At 52.0% G+C, this 14,066-nt stretch overlaps 1 protein-coding gene across 1 annotated transcript in view; it reads left to right on the top strand.

Moving 5' to 3' along the window:
* The window catches only part of LAMA5 (laminin, alpha 5), an 88,891-nt gene that overhangs the window by 60,873 nt on the left and 13,952 nt on the right, over positions 1-14,066 (top strand). Inside the window, 24 exon segments of the mRNA XM_010286891.1 lie at positions 1,674-1,816; positions 1,918-2,024; positions 2,758-2,911; positions 3,254-3,414; positions 3,995-4,103; positions 4,633-4,730; positions 5,255-5,456; positions 5,878-6,004; positions 6,198-6,337; positions 7,146-7,261; positions 7,534-7,745; positions 7,980-8,184; positions 8,407-8,551; positions 9,092-9,232; positions 9,632-9,793; positions 9,975-10,076; positions 10,162-10,245; positions 10,491-10,721; positions 11,303-11,416; positions 11,703-11,830; positions 12,069-12,149; positions 12,570-12,784; positions 13,348-13,448; positions 13,949-14,051. Coding sequence (XP_010285193.1) covers positions 1,674-1,816; positions 1,918-2,024; positions 2,758-2,911; positions 3,254-3,414; positions 3,995-4,103; positions 4,633-4,730; positions 5,255-5,456; positions 5,878-6,004; positions 6,198-6,337; positions 7,146-7,261; positions 7,534-7,745; positions 7,980-8,184; positions 8,407-8,551; positions 9,092-9,232; positions 9,632-9,793; positions 9,975-10,076; positions 10,162-10,245; positions 10,491-10,721; positions 11,303-11,416; positions 11,703-11,830; positions 12,069-12,149; positions 12,570-12,784; positions 13,348-13,448; positions 13,949-14,051 — 3,381 coding nt within the window.

Raw genomic sequence — 14,066 nt, 5'->3', positions numbered from 1 at the left:
TGCTGAAGCTCTTCCTTCAGACCATATGTGCAACAGTACAAGGGTGTTGACACCAGCTACCTAATTTATGAGTGTGTGAAGTTCTCTCCTCAGTCTTGAATTGACAGAGAAGTTGTTTTGCCTTTGATGTGATCTACAAGGTTTGAAATGCCAAGATATTATTTTTCTACTTTTTTTTTTTTAGGGGAAAAATAGCTGGTTATTTTTACAGCCAGTCATATTATGCAGCAGAAAGGCAAGAAAAGCATGAGCCATGCTCGTGCTTTAGGATCCCAACAAAGGTCAAGGAGTATTTCATCTGTCCTGTCCAGCAGCAGAGTTCATTTGCCTTATAATGCGCTTTCCTCCTTGCTCAGAAGCAACATTTGATTTTTCTAGTGCTGAAGGCAAGCTGCCAGACTGAGGCACAAGCAATGGGATCTGGGAGGGCAGCTTTCTTGATAGGCCAGATTGGCTCTAGAAGTGCTGAGCCACCTTCTGCCTGGGTGGAATGGGCTTCACATGGTAAAGGACAAGCAACCTGGAAAGAAGATAAGTTTGAAGATGTGGCTTGCAAAAAGCGACGCCTTTTCTGAGTATATGATTTACAGACCGGTTTCTCCCATCCCACCTCCAGAAGCCTTCTCAGTTTGAGTTGTATATCGTCTCAAAGGGATGCGAAACTTCAGCTTGTCAAGAAATCTACCCTATTGCCTGTTCAGGGAAATCTCTTCATTCCTTGCATCCTCACCTTTGCTTCCTATCTGAGAGAGTGAGGGCTCAGCCTCAGCTGATGCCAGGCATGTTGCAGAGCTAGCACACATGGGAAGGGGCTGACCCATTCCAGCAGTAGCATAAGCCCTTGCTTTAGCTTCTGGCCCACTGCATTATGCCTTGATGTCCATGTACCACACAAGGATAGTCAACGTGCCACATTGCCCACTTCCTTCTTCATCTCATTTGCTCGCCATGCAGCCATACTCGGTGAATCCCTCTCCCCCACGCTCTTCAAAATGTTCCTGAAACTGCTAGACAGGCTGACAGTCTGCTTCTAGGTGCTGTATTGTTATTGCATCCAAAGTTAATGAATTCAAAGGTTATGGAAGTGTTTCAGCTGAGCCAAGGAGCTGTTCAACAGCAGCAGGATCAGGTCTTAAACCCATTCTGTCCTGTCAGTTAAAATTAATGTCTAAATCTGTGGTGCAGAGTCTGTGGCTGGCAAGAAAGACAGGAGCACAGTTTGGGGGTCTGAGAGTTTGACAGAAGACAGGTATCTCGCCTGTGGAAGAATATCTCTAAGGAAGAACGTACCTGTGCAATTTTTTTTGTCTGTCAGAATAAATTCTTCACAGATGAATTCCTTCCTTCTCTAGCTGGCAAAATGCTCCTTGGAATGCAATACTCTGTGCTTTGTAGTCCAGGGATGGAGAGCACACAGAGCGCTGTGGATAAGCATTAAGTATTGCAATGATTTTTTTTTTTTCTTCTCCCATTAAGCTACTGAGCAGATTCACAGTAGATGTCTCTGTTACAGGACACTGTGGGATTGCGGTGCACCTGCTATGGCTGTGCTGAGAGAGCAGGAGCCCAGACTCCCCACTGCACTACAGAGCTGCTTCCCTGAGCGTAGCCTATTTGAAGCCCCAGGTTTTCCATCCCAGTCCCTTCACAGCCTCTCATCCCTCCCGCTCCAGGTACAGAGCAGACCAAGCAGATTGTCTTTGCTCCCAGCACAGAGCCAGCCTTTGTCACCGTCCCCCAGAACAGCTTTGGGGAGCCCTTCGTACTCAACCCCAACACCTGGTCTTTGGTTGTTGAAGCAGAGGGTGTGCTGCTGGTAAGGACCAGACCCCATGCTCCATCCAACACAGGGGGCTTCAGCAGCTCCCTGGGAGAAAGTGTCCCAAACATAACCAACTCTCACATCTCTCCTTCTAGGACTATCTGGTTTTGCTACCCAGCTCATACTATGAAGCTCCAATACTGCAGCTAAAGGTCACAGAACCATGTACTTACCAGCCAGCCCCAGAACAAGCCACCCAGAAGTAAGGATCTCCACGTTCTTGTGCTGTGTGGGACCTACTCAGCAACTCCTGGCCTGGGGTTAAGAAATATATACAGTCCACACTTTGTGAGGGTCTGGAGGCAATGAAACTGCTTAGTAGAGCACTTTGCTGTGGTTGATAAACCCGCTGAACCCGTGCCGTTCCAGAAAGCCCATGCATAGATCTCCTCATCCATGGCCCAGGCAGTCTTTGTGTTCTCATGGACCCTGGGAGGGCCAACTCACCCAATAAGACCATAGCCCTCTCCTCTGCTAGGCTGGGTTCCCAGTGCCAGGTTGTGTATCAGTCAACAGCCCTAGAAAATGGCTACAGTTTAGGTCTTGCTGGACTATTTAAAATGAATGGGCAGAGTCTGGTAGTGCTTAGAGCATCTTGGTGCATCTGCTTGCTCTGTCCAGGACCTCTCTATTCATCTTGGCAGGAAGGCTGGTTGGGCTCTCAACACTAGTTGTCCCCTCCACTATAGCAATGGTCTCCACGATAAAGCACATTTCAAGGGGAGAAGCTTTCTGTTGTTACTGCCTTCATGGGTCATATAATACACAATCTCTTGCCCCATGCTAACCAGAGATGTTCCTTTGGGAAGTGGAGCCTTCATGTTGGACCAAAGCCTTTTGCAAATCTTGCTGGGATCAGGCTGCATGGGTGCTTTTGACTCTTACAATCATGATGTACCAAACATACTTTGTATTTTTTTTCTTAATGTTTTTAGCTGCCTCTTGTATAAGTACCTATCTGTGGACAGCTTCCCTGCGGCATCAGGGGTGGATGCGGTGTGCAGGTTGGACAACCGGTTACCCAGAGTGTGTCCTACAGAGCAGCTCACCCCCTCCCATCCGCGGATGGCGACATGCAGCGGCAGTGATGTGAGTGTCACCTCTGTTTCATCCCTCACGTGGGCACTGCGACACTCATCCCTCTGCTCCCACTGTCTGGGCAGGTTACTGGGAGAGCTTTTCACCCATGTACACCCACTGTTGCCCCCTCAGTCTTGCAGCTGTGTGCTTGCATGCCCTGTTGTTCAAGGCACTCAAAAGCAGTGTCTCACATGCAAAGGCCTTGCAAGGACACATGTGCTATATAGTAAGAGCTGGCCTGTTGTCTCCTCAGCTGCAGAGGAGGCTGGTTTGTAGCACAGGCATCCTGCACACGCTCACTATGGGGAGAGGGAGAGGAGACCCCTGCTCAGTCATCTCTCTGTCCTCCAGGTGGAAGTCCAGCTCTCTCTGCCTGTTGCCCAGCCCGGGAAATATGTGCTGGTTGTGGAGTATGCCAACACCAATGCTTTGCAGACGGTGGGCATTGCTCTGAGCTCACCGCACTTAGCCATGCAGCAGGGCACATTCATCTTCTACCCCTGTGTCTACAGGTATGGTCAGCTCTGCGATGGAGAAAGGGTTCAGTCCTCCTCTGACATGGCAAGGACAGGCCCCTCCAGTTGAGCTTTTTCTGCTTTATCACATGAACAAAGCAATGCCTCAGCATTGTACGTCTAATCTGTGTATGTCCAAACTCATTCTAGCTGGACATGCATTTTAGTGACTGTCCATCTCTGGGAAATACATGGCATCCCTGGCACAATACCTGTGCCAACATAGTCCTCTAGTGCCTCTGCCAGGAGATAATCTGTTGCTCCCATTTACAGCTGGGTACATTGGTGGGGGCCCTGATTTAGGGAATGGCCTATGGGCAGGTTTATTGAAGCTGTTGGTGCAGGTCAAACTCTGTCGCTTACTGTAAAAGAGTCTGACTTCAGACTGCAACTTTTGCGATAGGAAACAAATGTCTGGGGTGTCCTTGGGAAACGTCACTCATGACTTACCAGAAAAAGCATCAAAAGATTTTGCAGGGACTTTGTATAAATACCTTCAGGACATGTAGCTGGCAAGACAAGAAATGGGTTATGACCCTGCTAAAGGCTGGCTTCAAAGTCTGTGTTTCTCTTACAGTTTCCTTTGTCGAGGGATTGCTATGGATTCCCAGAGCCGCGTGGCGACTTTTGAACTTACCTCAGAGGCCGCCATTCGGTTCACCTCTGATCTGGCTGACTTCTTCCTGGTAAGGTTCCCTGAGAGGGCAGCTCTGTTGGCAGGTTGCAAGGAAGAGACGTAGGAATGGTACCTAGCCTGTAGAAGGGTTTTCTAGTCCTATTTGGAATGGATACTAGATCTTAGTCTATTTTGAGAGCAGTCCAAGGTGGAGAATGTGGTCAGTGGTGGGTTTTGAAGTAGGTTGTGGGACTGGGATTTGGGAAAAAATGGGAAGAAGAAGCTGCTCTTCACAGAGAGGGGGCTCTGCAGCAGTGTGGCAGTGCCTCTTCCTATTTTACTTCGAAGGCATTCACAGTTGCTTATCCAAGTGTAGAAGAATCCCATAAGTATCTGGAGCTCCTAAGTGCCTTAGGGCTTGTGCCAAGGAAGAAGGGGCAGTAAACAGAGGTGTGACCTGCCATGCATTAGTTGAAGTGTCTGATAAGAAGGTGCTTAGTGTGGTCAGCCTGATCGCTGGTGAGCACAAAAACTGCTGTAGGCTCCCAGTGGCAGAGGCTGTCCTGTAACTGGGCATCTCTCTCTTTCATGTGCATCAGCACAAAGTGTACCTCATACCTGCTGCGCAGTTCACCATGGAGTTCATCGAGCCAAAGGTGCATTGCATCAGCGTCCATGGCACATTCTCATCCAACAGGTAAGTTTCTCAGATGCCTCAGGGTTTTAGCATGAATGTGGCTATTTCCAAAAGCAGCTGCTTCCCCCACTTCCCTCAGGTTTGGAGCCTTTTCAGTTCTTGACGCAGGAGAAAGACATCTGTGGCTGAGGTGAAGCGCCTTGCCCGTGTCCGCTGAGCAGGCAGCAATGGAGTAAGGACTGGAAGTTAGGCTGCTGGTCCTTTTACCTGAACACCACACTGCCTCCTGTGGAAGACATATTCCTGTGCTTGCTCACATACAGCAAGAGACACTCACTGTATCCGAATTCTTGATGCTGCTTTGAAATCAGTATTTGCACAGGAATTAGCCTGTGCAAGGTTCCTGTTCTTCCCACTGAGCCCGTGTCCCAGAGCCCCAGGGGTCTTGATAGAAAGGTCTCCCTCAGCAGGCATGCTTTGTAATCTGCCGTGTGTTACAGGGCATGCTTCTGCTGCCAGGGCCTCATAGCCTCTCTCTCTCCTTCTCGGAGATCTTTACACACCATTTTCTCCTTGTTTTGCAGCAGCTCCTGTGTTCCCTCAAGGTTCCTGAAGCTTCCTCAGTCAATCATTTTGGAGGAGGGCCAGGCTCTGCCCATTGCCCCTGACATCCCCCTGGCTCAGGCTGTTCATGTGGCTGTAGCTGGGGTCCCAGTGGAACCTGCACCTCGGCCACCCACAGCGGTGGACCCTGCCGCAGAGCTCATCCTTCTGCAACCACTGCAGGTAGTGTTGTGGGCTGGGCTGGTTTGTTGGTGCTGTGACACTGGACACCTGGGGCAGGGAGAAGTTCTCCTTCCCTGTTGAGTAGCTTTAACAATTAGCAATTTAGCAGTTAGCATTTTCAGAATTTAATTTGGACTTTAAACTTGTCCCTAAACCTGTAATTCCCATGATCTCTCCTGTGTTAGCATCCAGCCCTGCCTGGCTCTCTGGGCTCCCAGGAAAAGCTTTGTCAGTGGCACCGTTAGAGGGGGGAAGTGTGGAGACAGAAGGAGTTGATTAACCAAAAGTCTCAAGAACTGACAGTCTGTAACCTGACAGTTGTGCAATAAGAGCACAAATTTATGCAATAATAAAAAACATCCTGGCCGTGAGTGCAGGTATTGGATGTAGATTTTTGTCTCTTTGTTCTGTTTTGGGCCAGGCTGCTGTTGTGTTTAATAGCCGGATCCAGACCCTGGGACGCTACGCTTTCATCCTACACTACTACCAGCCCAACCATCCCACCTTCCCTGTGGAAGTATTAATCAACGGTGGGCGCATCTGGCAAGGTGAGAAGAGCAGAGACCTGGGGGAAGCTGCTAGTAGATAGAAGCCTTGGAAAGTTTTTGATGCCAGAAGATAACTGTGGGTTCACTGAGGAGTGCAAAGATGAAGCGAGACTGACTTATCTGTTCCAAACTGGGAGGGTGTGATGGGGACTGCAAGGGAAATGTGGAACCAATAGGTTTGTTGTCTTTTCAGGTCAGACCAATGCTACTTTCTGCCCACATGGCTACGGGTGCCGGAGCCTGGTAGTTTCCGAGGACCAGATTATCCTGGATGTCACCGATAATGATCTGGCTGTGGTTGTTCAAGTGCCAGAGGGCAAGCAACTGTGGCTGGTGAGCCTCTCTCCGGGAGGCTCCTGGAGCATATTGGACCAGGCTCCAGCCACATGGCTCCAGCAGGGCTGGAGTTTGTCTGTGGGGATTTTTGTTACTGTGTGACCTCAGGAATGTTTCCCACCATCACTCAGCTTCTGAACTACCCTAGAAAGTTGCAATCTCCAACCTTAGTGGTGTAGAATTGAGGCCAGGATTCACAGAGACAGCGTCTGTATATGATAGTTATCCTTTGCTGTGTGGTTTTAATACCAAAGCAAGGCAGATACAGAAGCTGTTGCTTTGCATACATAGCCTGTGTTAATCCAGAATAAGCCTTATTCCTACCCCAGTAAAATTTTGCACCTGCCTGGCATTGTTTGTGCAGGCAAGTCTCGTCATGGGAGCAGGTGATCTTTGTTACGCTCAGGCTAGAAGGTTGACCAAAGTTTGGATAAATGGCTGAAAGACAGACTTGGAACCCAGGTGCCTTCATGTCTAAGAGTTTGAGATGATGGTGACTGCCTGCCTCTGTGCTGAAGCACAGCCAGTGCTGCCCTTTTGGAGTATTCTCCCTTTTTTTACTTCAGTGTATTTGGGCCACCACTCACATGGAGCATTAGAGTAGATGAACCATGATGGACAGACCTCAACAGAGAGGTGATCCCTGGTCTTTCCAGTACTCAGGCACTTTGTGTGTTATGTTCTGTCCCAGCAAGTGATGAGCTGATGAGAAGTTAAAGGTGCATTTTGAGTGAGCTCATTTTGGACTGCATCTGTCTGGCTCAGCTAAGGAGCCTGGCTCACCCATCTTGTCCTTGCTTTGCAGGATTACATTCTCGTGGTGCCTGAGGACAGCTACAGCTCTCAGTACCTGCAGGAGGAACCCCTGGACAAGTCCTATGACTTTATCAGCAGCTGTGGCATCAACAGCTTCTACATCAAGTGAGACCCTTGGCTTTGGGTGGCTGCTGTGCTGTCTGCAGGCTGCACACTCCTCAGGGAGCAAAAACCCGTTCCCTTTGTGTGTGGGAGGGGCGGGATCTGGTTAAGGCTTTACTTATCTAATGACCAAACCTGTGGGTATTGGAGGGATCTCAGTGTCACAAGCTCTCCCTCTGACTAATTCAGTACCCATTGCTGTAGGAGATACTGTTGGATTTTGGGGTGGTAGGGAGGCTGTGCCGCAAGGTGATGCCTTCTGCCTTCCCCTGCAGCCCCAGCACATCGTCGAGGTTCTGCCGCGACTCTGCCATCTCGCTTTCCCTCTTCTACAACAACGGGGCACAGCCCTGCCGGTGCCACGAGGCAGGGGCACGGGGCAGCCAGTGCGAACCCTTCGGTGGGCAGTGTCCCTGCAAGTCCAACGTCATCGGGCGAGAGTGCTCCCGCTGTGCCACCGGCTACTGGGGCTTCCCCAACTGCAGGCGTGAGTTGTCCCATCTCCCTCTCTGCTTTCCCAGCACTTGCTGTTTTGCCTCTTACAGGCCTGAGGCTGATTTGGGAAATGGCTGCAGTTTCCAGCCCTGTAATGGCTCCACTTGCATGAAAACAGCCCAGCTGTCCACAGAGCAGTTGAGCTCTGTGTTCATTGCCTCGTGCTCTCCTTGGGCTTGCCTGGGTCTTGCTCCCCCAAACACAGCACCTTTTCTGCCCCTTCCAGCCTGCGACTGCGGGACACGTCTCTGCGATGAAGTGACAGGACAGTGCATCTGCCCTCCACACACGCTGAAGCCAGAGTGTGTTGTCTGCGAGCCCCAGACCTTTGGCTGCCACCCCCTCATCGGCTGCGAGGACTGCAATTGCTCTCGGCCTGGTGTGCAGGAGCTGACAGAGCCAGGCTGCGACGTGGACAGCGGGCAGTGCAGGTGAGGGAGCCCTGTCCTGGCACCGGCCACATCTGGCAGCATCCGTGGTCCCTGCTGGAGTGATGGGACACGTTGGCAGGGTGCAGGGAGGAAATGTGCAGGGAAATACTCATCAACATTGTGTCAGTGCCAGTGTGGGTGAAGCTCTGAAAGCCCAGCTGCTCCCCGCACAGCAGCACAAGGCAGAGGTTTTTAATGCTGCGACTCTTGCATCCCATCCAGGTGCAAGCCCAATATCATCGGGCGACAGTGTGACCTCTGTGCCCCTGGCTACTACCACTACCCCAACTGCCGGCAGTGTGACTGCCACCAGGCTGGCACCGAAGCGAGCGTGTGTGACCCGGTCACGGGGCAATGCCACTGCAAGGTCAGTCCTTCGATGTCTTCACGCAGTGCCGTTCTCCTGCTCTGGCTTTGGGTGTCTGGCATGCCAGGAGGGAGCAGGGCTGGAGAAGGAGAGTGCCTGTTGGCCTGAGCTGCAGCCAGCCTGCCCCATGTGGTAGTGGGTTCAGAGCACCCTGAAAGACTCCTTCTCCCCATCTTCCCTGGTCATGAAGGCTTACTCTTTGGGCTGTCACTGGGGAGATGGGCAGTCTGGGTCCAGTCCTGTGTCGGAGCTTGTTGCACGTAAAGCTGTCAGCCCTGTTGACTCCTGCTCCTGTGTGACAGCAGGGTAACTCAAACTGCTGCTGTGCTGCCTGCTCCAGTCCCTTTGCAGGGCTCACAAGTGCTTTCACCAGGTGAATTTAATGTTTGATGGGTGGTGCACAAGCAATCCTGTTCGGGGACTGCTTAATTGTCTTTTAGCATCACATCATTGTGTTTTGATCACTCATACAGCTGTGTCTGTCCTCCACTGAGGCTTGTGTGAAGCTGCTGACGCTGTTGAGCTTTGCTTGTCTTCCAGGAGAATGTGGAGGGCTCGAGGTGTGACCAGTGCCGCCTGGGGACATTTTCTTTGGATGCCAGCAACCCCAAGGGCTGCACCAAGTGTTTCTGCTTTGGTGCGACTGATCGCTGCCGCAGTGCTGAGAAGCACCGAGCTGAGGTGAGAGAGGCTGGGGGCCACCAGAGCCTGCAGTTCAGTTGTGTTCCCTTCTGCCTGGCTCTCTACTGCTCTCAGGTCTGTGTCCTGCATTTATCCTACCCCTCTGGAAGATACACTGTGAGGAGGGTTGTCTTTGTCTCCTTGTGTCTGTCTCCCACTTCCAGACGTTTTCTTGGTTTCTGGGGTCTCGCAGGGTGGAAAGTCATGGCGTGGGGGGACTGTGCCAGGTGGGAGGCAGGGGTGGTACTCAGCTTTCCAGTGGCTTCATCAGGATGTATGTGAGGTTGTCAGCCTGTTACCATCCTTTCTGCTGCTCTGGGACTTGCTCTTTGGGAGCATCAACACCCAAATACTTTCTGTAGCTCGACTAGAAGATCTACGGTTGCTCTTCCCCCACAGTTCGTTGACATGAATGGGTGGCTCTTGTTGAGCAGCGACCGCCAGGAAGTGCCGACGACCCTGAGCCTGCGGGAGCAGCTCCTCCGGGCTGATCTCAAGAACCTCCCAGATGCCTACCAGGAGCTCTACTGGGTTGCACCCAGCTCCTACCTTGGGGACCGGGTAAGAGCACAGTGGCAGCTGGACCAGCAGTCATGCACATCCCTGACCCCACCAACACGTGTGCCAGCAGCCTGCCCACTGACATGCAGGCATCGCTTACGCTCAGGTTGAATGTGGACAGCTCTGCCCCATCTTGGTGGTATGGACTTGCAGCAACATAGGCAATTTATCTCTCCTTTAGGTTTCCTCCTATGGTGGGCACCTGCGCTATGAGTTGCACTCCAACCCGCGGAGGGGTGACGTGTTCATTCCCATGGAGTCCCGCCCAGATGTGATCCTGAAGGTGCAGCCCGAGAAATTCCCTGGTTCCCCCTGCTAATGCATGAGCAGGATGAGGCAGTGACTGACACCTTCCTTGCTTTTCCCAGGGAAATCAGATGAGCATCATGTTTCTGGAAGGCACCTACCCATCCCCAGGGGAGGTACATGAAGGCCAGCTGCAGCTGCTGGAGGTGAGTTTGCACACAAATTAAGTGCTCAGATGCTATTAAAAGAACAAGACTAGCATGTAGACAGAAGGGACAAGCTTTGAGCTCAGCATTTTAGGTGCTTCCTATCGAAGCAGAACTGGCTGTGAAGATCCAGGGCTATTACCTGTGCAAAGCCGGGGACATCCCAGCAGCAGGGAAGTGAGGGCTTGGCTGGATGTTCAGGTGCCTGTGCTTCTTGCCAGTAATGTCAGGTCTTCTCCCACTAGGGTAACTTCAGGCACACAGAGACACACAACCCTGTGTCTAGAGAGGAGCTCATGATGGTGCTGGCAAACCTGGAACAGCTGCAGATCCGGGCGCTCTACTCCCAGCTCTCTTCATCCGTGTCCCTGCGCCGCGTGGTCCTGGAGATGGCAACAGATACAGCTACAGGCATCCGCGCCAGCAACGTGGAGCTGTGCTTTTGCCCAGCTAACTATCAGGGGGACTCCTGCCAAGTAAGGGTGAAAGCAGACATGCTGCTGCAGGCAGAGGGGAGTCAAACAGTCACATTTTGGGTCTCAGTCACCCCTCGTGCTTGGTGAGAGTGGCAGCCATGGTGTTTGGATATTTGTGCAAAGCAGTGGTGCCAGAGAACAAGCTTCCAAGCCGACTTCTGAGGGCTTCAGTTGAAATTATAGCTTGGGTTGTACCAGAGGAAGGAACAACATCTCCCAGGCTCCCCCACACCAGCCTGCTCCCGGCTCCCCTCCCACCACAGCACAGTGCACCTGGGAGAGGTGTATTATCTGCATCTGCCCTCTTGGAAGAGGCATAATGGAGAAATTGTGTTCAGGTGGTGCAGACCAAAATTAAGTGCATGCAGTACCTTGGAATAGGTCCTTCTTTCAGGTGAATTATCTCCTATTGATGAGGAGCAGGATGGAGCTGCACTGAAAAATCTTTGCTGTTGCTTTTAATCTCTTCTCCATCAGTACAACCCTGTGGGAATTCTGTCATGGAAACTAAATTAGTCTCTTTGCTTTGCCAGAATGTATTGAGCTGTTTTTCAGATCTCCATCTTTTTCTCTGTCCTCAGGAATGTGCTCCAGGTTACTACAGGGACACCAAGGGGCTCTTTCTGGGAAAATGCATCCCGTGTCATTGCAACGGCCACTCAGATCAGTGCCTGCCAGGCTCTGGGATATGTCTTGTAAGTAAACAGTGAAGCAGTGTGATATTTTGGAGTTAAAAGGTCTGTAGCATGTGATTTAAAAGTTCTTCATATACAAACTGAGCTGGCAGGACTGTGCCTGAATTGGAGCATTAGCTGCTTGTACCATTTCAGAGGTGATCTCACTCAGGGTCAGCTTAGGGTGAAAGACAGTTCTGGGAAAGAGGAAAGACTGAAGCATCCAGATATCTGGTGGGGAATTCTTTGTGCAACCCACCATTTCTTGCTGTCAGTGCTGAGCCTGTAGTCTGCCTTTTTCTTGCAGAACTGCCAGCACAACACGGAGGGAGACCACTGTGAGCGATGCAAGGATGGCTACGTGAGCAGCCACTTGGCCAAAGAACCCTTACAGTGTGTTGGATGTCCTTGCCCTCTTTCAGTTGCCTCCAACAAGTAAGCACCCTTGGATGGGATTGTCTATTTGGCCTCGCTATTTAACCACTGGGAGCCATGCTGTGCCACATCAGGGCACATCTTGGCACTGGTGGGTGTCCTAGTGCCAGCCTTGTCCACGGCCCAAACCATGTCCATGGCCTCTTACCCAAGGCCCCAGCAGCCCACAGAGTGATCAGCTCCCCTGGCACCACATCAGGGGTAACTGCACCTTCCTGTTCACCCCTTGTCGTTTCAGTTTTGCTGTCGGTTGTGTCCACAAGGGCTCCAACACACAGTGCCTCTGCAAGCCTGGCTACGCTGGACCCAACTGTGAGCGGTAAGGGTGATGGCACCCGTGTTTCTGAGGCCATGCACACCCAAGTCCCATGCAGCCACTGTTGTGGCAGAAGTAAAGTCCCAGTAGAGTCTGCAAAGGAAACAATTGGCTCTGCCACAGTGTGCTTTGCTCTTGCAGGATTTCTTTCAGCCTGCAAGTGCCCTGTTGCTGTTTCCACTGCTGATATACTGTGTTACCATGGGTGTATTACTTAGCTGTGCTTTGCCTTGACTTTCAGTCTGTGATAAAGTCACCTTTCTGGGGTATCGTGAGGCAAAACACCAAGTGCTTTAAGATCCCTGAGGTTGCAGCAGTTAGAAGTGTTGGATAATTGCACAAGACTCGAGCATGGTGCAGGCATGAGCTGTGGAGATCCCCCCGCAATGCTTGGTTGTTTTTTAACTTGCTGTATTTCTCCAGGTGTGCCCCAGGATACTATGGAAATCCCTTGGTGATTGGCAGCTCGTGCCAGCCCTGCGACTGCAATGGGAACACAGATCCCAACATGCTGTTCAGCAGCTGTGATTCCCTGACAGGCGCCTGCACAGGGTGCATGCACCACACGGCCGGCACACGGTGTGAGGTCTGCAGCCCCGGCTACTATGGGGATGCGGTGGGAGCAAAGAACTGCACACGTGAGTGGGGCAGGCAGCAAGCACTGCAGAGGGGGGAAGATGGACAGACTGACGGTGGACTTGTTTAGCACCTTAGCCAGGCTGTGGGTTGCCCCAACGAGTCATGTGCTTGGTTGCACACATTGCAGCTATCCTCCAAAGGCGATAATAAGAAAAAACGCAACTCCAAAAACCTGCCCTCCAGCATCACAACTCCATAACCTCCAATGCACTCCTGCATGTGAGCTGCCAACCACACCCAGGCTGGAGTGGTCCTGCCCCGAGCAGCTACTGCAGCAGCAGTGCTGGCACTCCCTCAGAGTGTGGGTTTGTACAGCCCACTCCCAGCATTGCTTGTCTCCCTCTGAGGAACAGCAGCCAAATTGCAGCTCACAAAAGGGGGTCTGCCTTGGGCAGGTGTCATGGGAATAGGCTGTCAGCAGGAGCAAATCCATGAGGAGAGAGGCTCTGTCTGCTCTGACTGTGATAGATAAGGGAGAAAGAGGATTCCCTGTTGGGAATAAGGTTTGTGAGTGGCTGAGCAGTCTCCTTGGCCTATAACGGGGTGTATTTTTCCCTGTCAGAGTGCAACTGTTCACCTTGTGGGACAGAGTCGTGCCATCCACAAACCGGCCAGTGCTTCTGCAAGACTGGAGTGACGGGCCAGCACTGCGACCGCTGTGAGGTGAGGGCTGCCTGCATACTGGGATGGTGCCTGTCCTTGTCACGGGGATGAGGGCCAGCCCCGGTGTGTTGTCCCCAGGCCTGTGAGCAGAGCGGTGCTGGCAGCTGTGCAGGCAGCCAGGTGGTTAAGACTGGATTTGCAGGATCTGCCTATGTGTGGCGAAAGCCTATTAAAGATCTGTCAGCAAGCAATGGAGGCAGCGTTCAGCTGCAGCCTGGGCAGTAACATGGTACCCTTTGGGAAATTAAAATAAACCCCATTTCCCTGCATGCGTCCAGTGTGGGCGTTGCAGGGCAAGGGCAGGTTTGTAGGGCAGTACTGTGGTGTGTCTGAGCTCTTATTGCAGCTCCACGTCTTTGCCATGTTGATATGAGTTTTGTGGTGGCCAAAACACTCCTTGAAAGCAAGACCAGGGTCCCATGTCACCTCAGCCTACCCCAGGAGGGAGGCACGCATGCCCTCTTGCTGTACAGGGCACCCACTGCTCTGCTTTTCCCTAGGAGGGATACTATGGCTTCGAGGGGTGCTCCGGCTGCCGGAGGTGTGACTGCGACATCGGCGCTGTGGGGAGGAGCTGCCATGCACAGACCGGCCAGAGGCCGCGCCCGCCCCGGCGGC

Source organism: Phaethon lepturus, unplaced genomic scaffold (assembly GCF_000687285.1).
Source record: "Phaethon lepturus isolate BGI_N335 unplaced genomic scaffold, ASM68728v1 scaffold17385, whole genome shotgun sequence".
Lineage (NCBI taxonomy): Eukaryota > Metazoa > Chordata > Aves > Phaethontiformes > Phaethontidae > Phaethon > Phaethon lepturus.
Note: the sequence above shows the minus strand (reverse complement) of the source record. Positions and strands in the feature narration are given on the sequence as shown.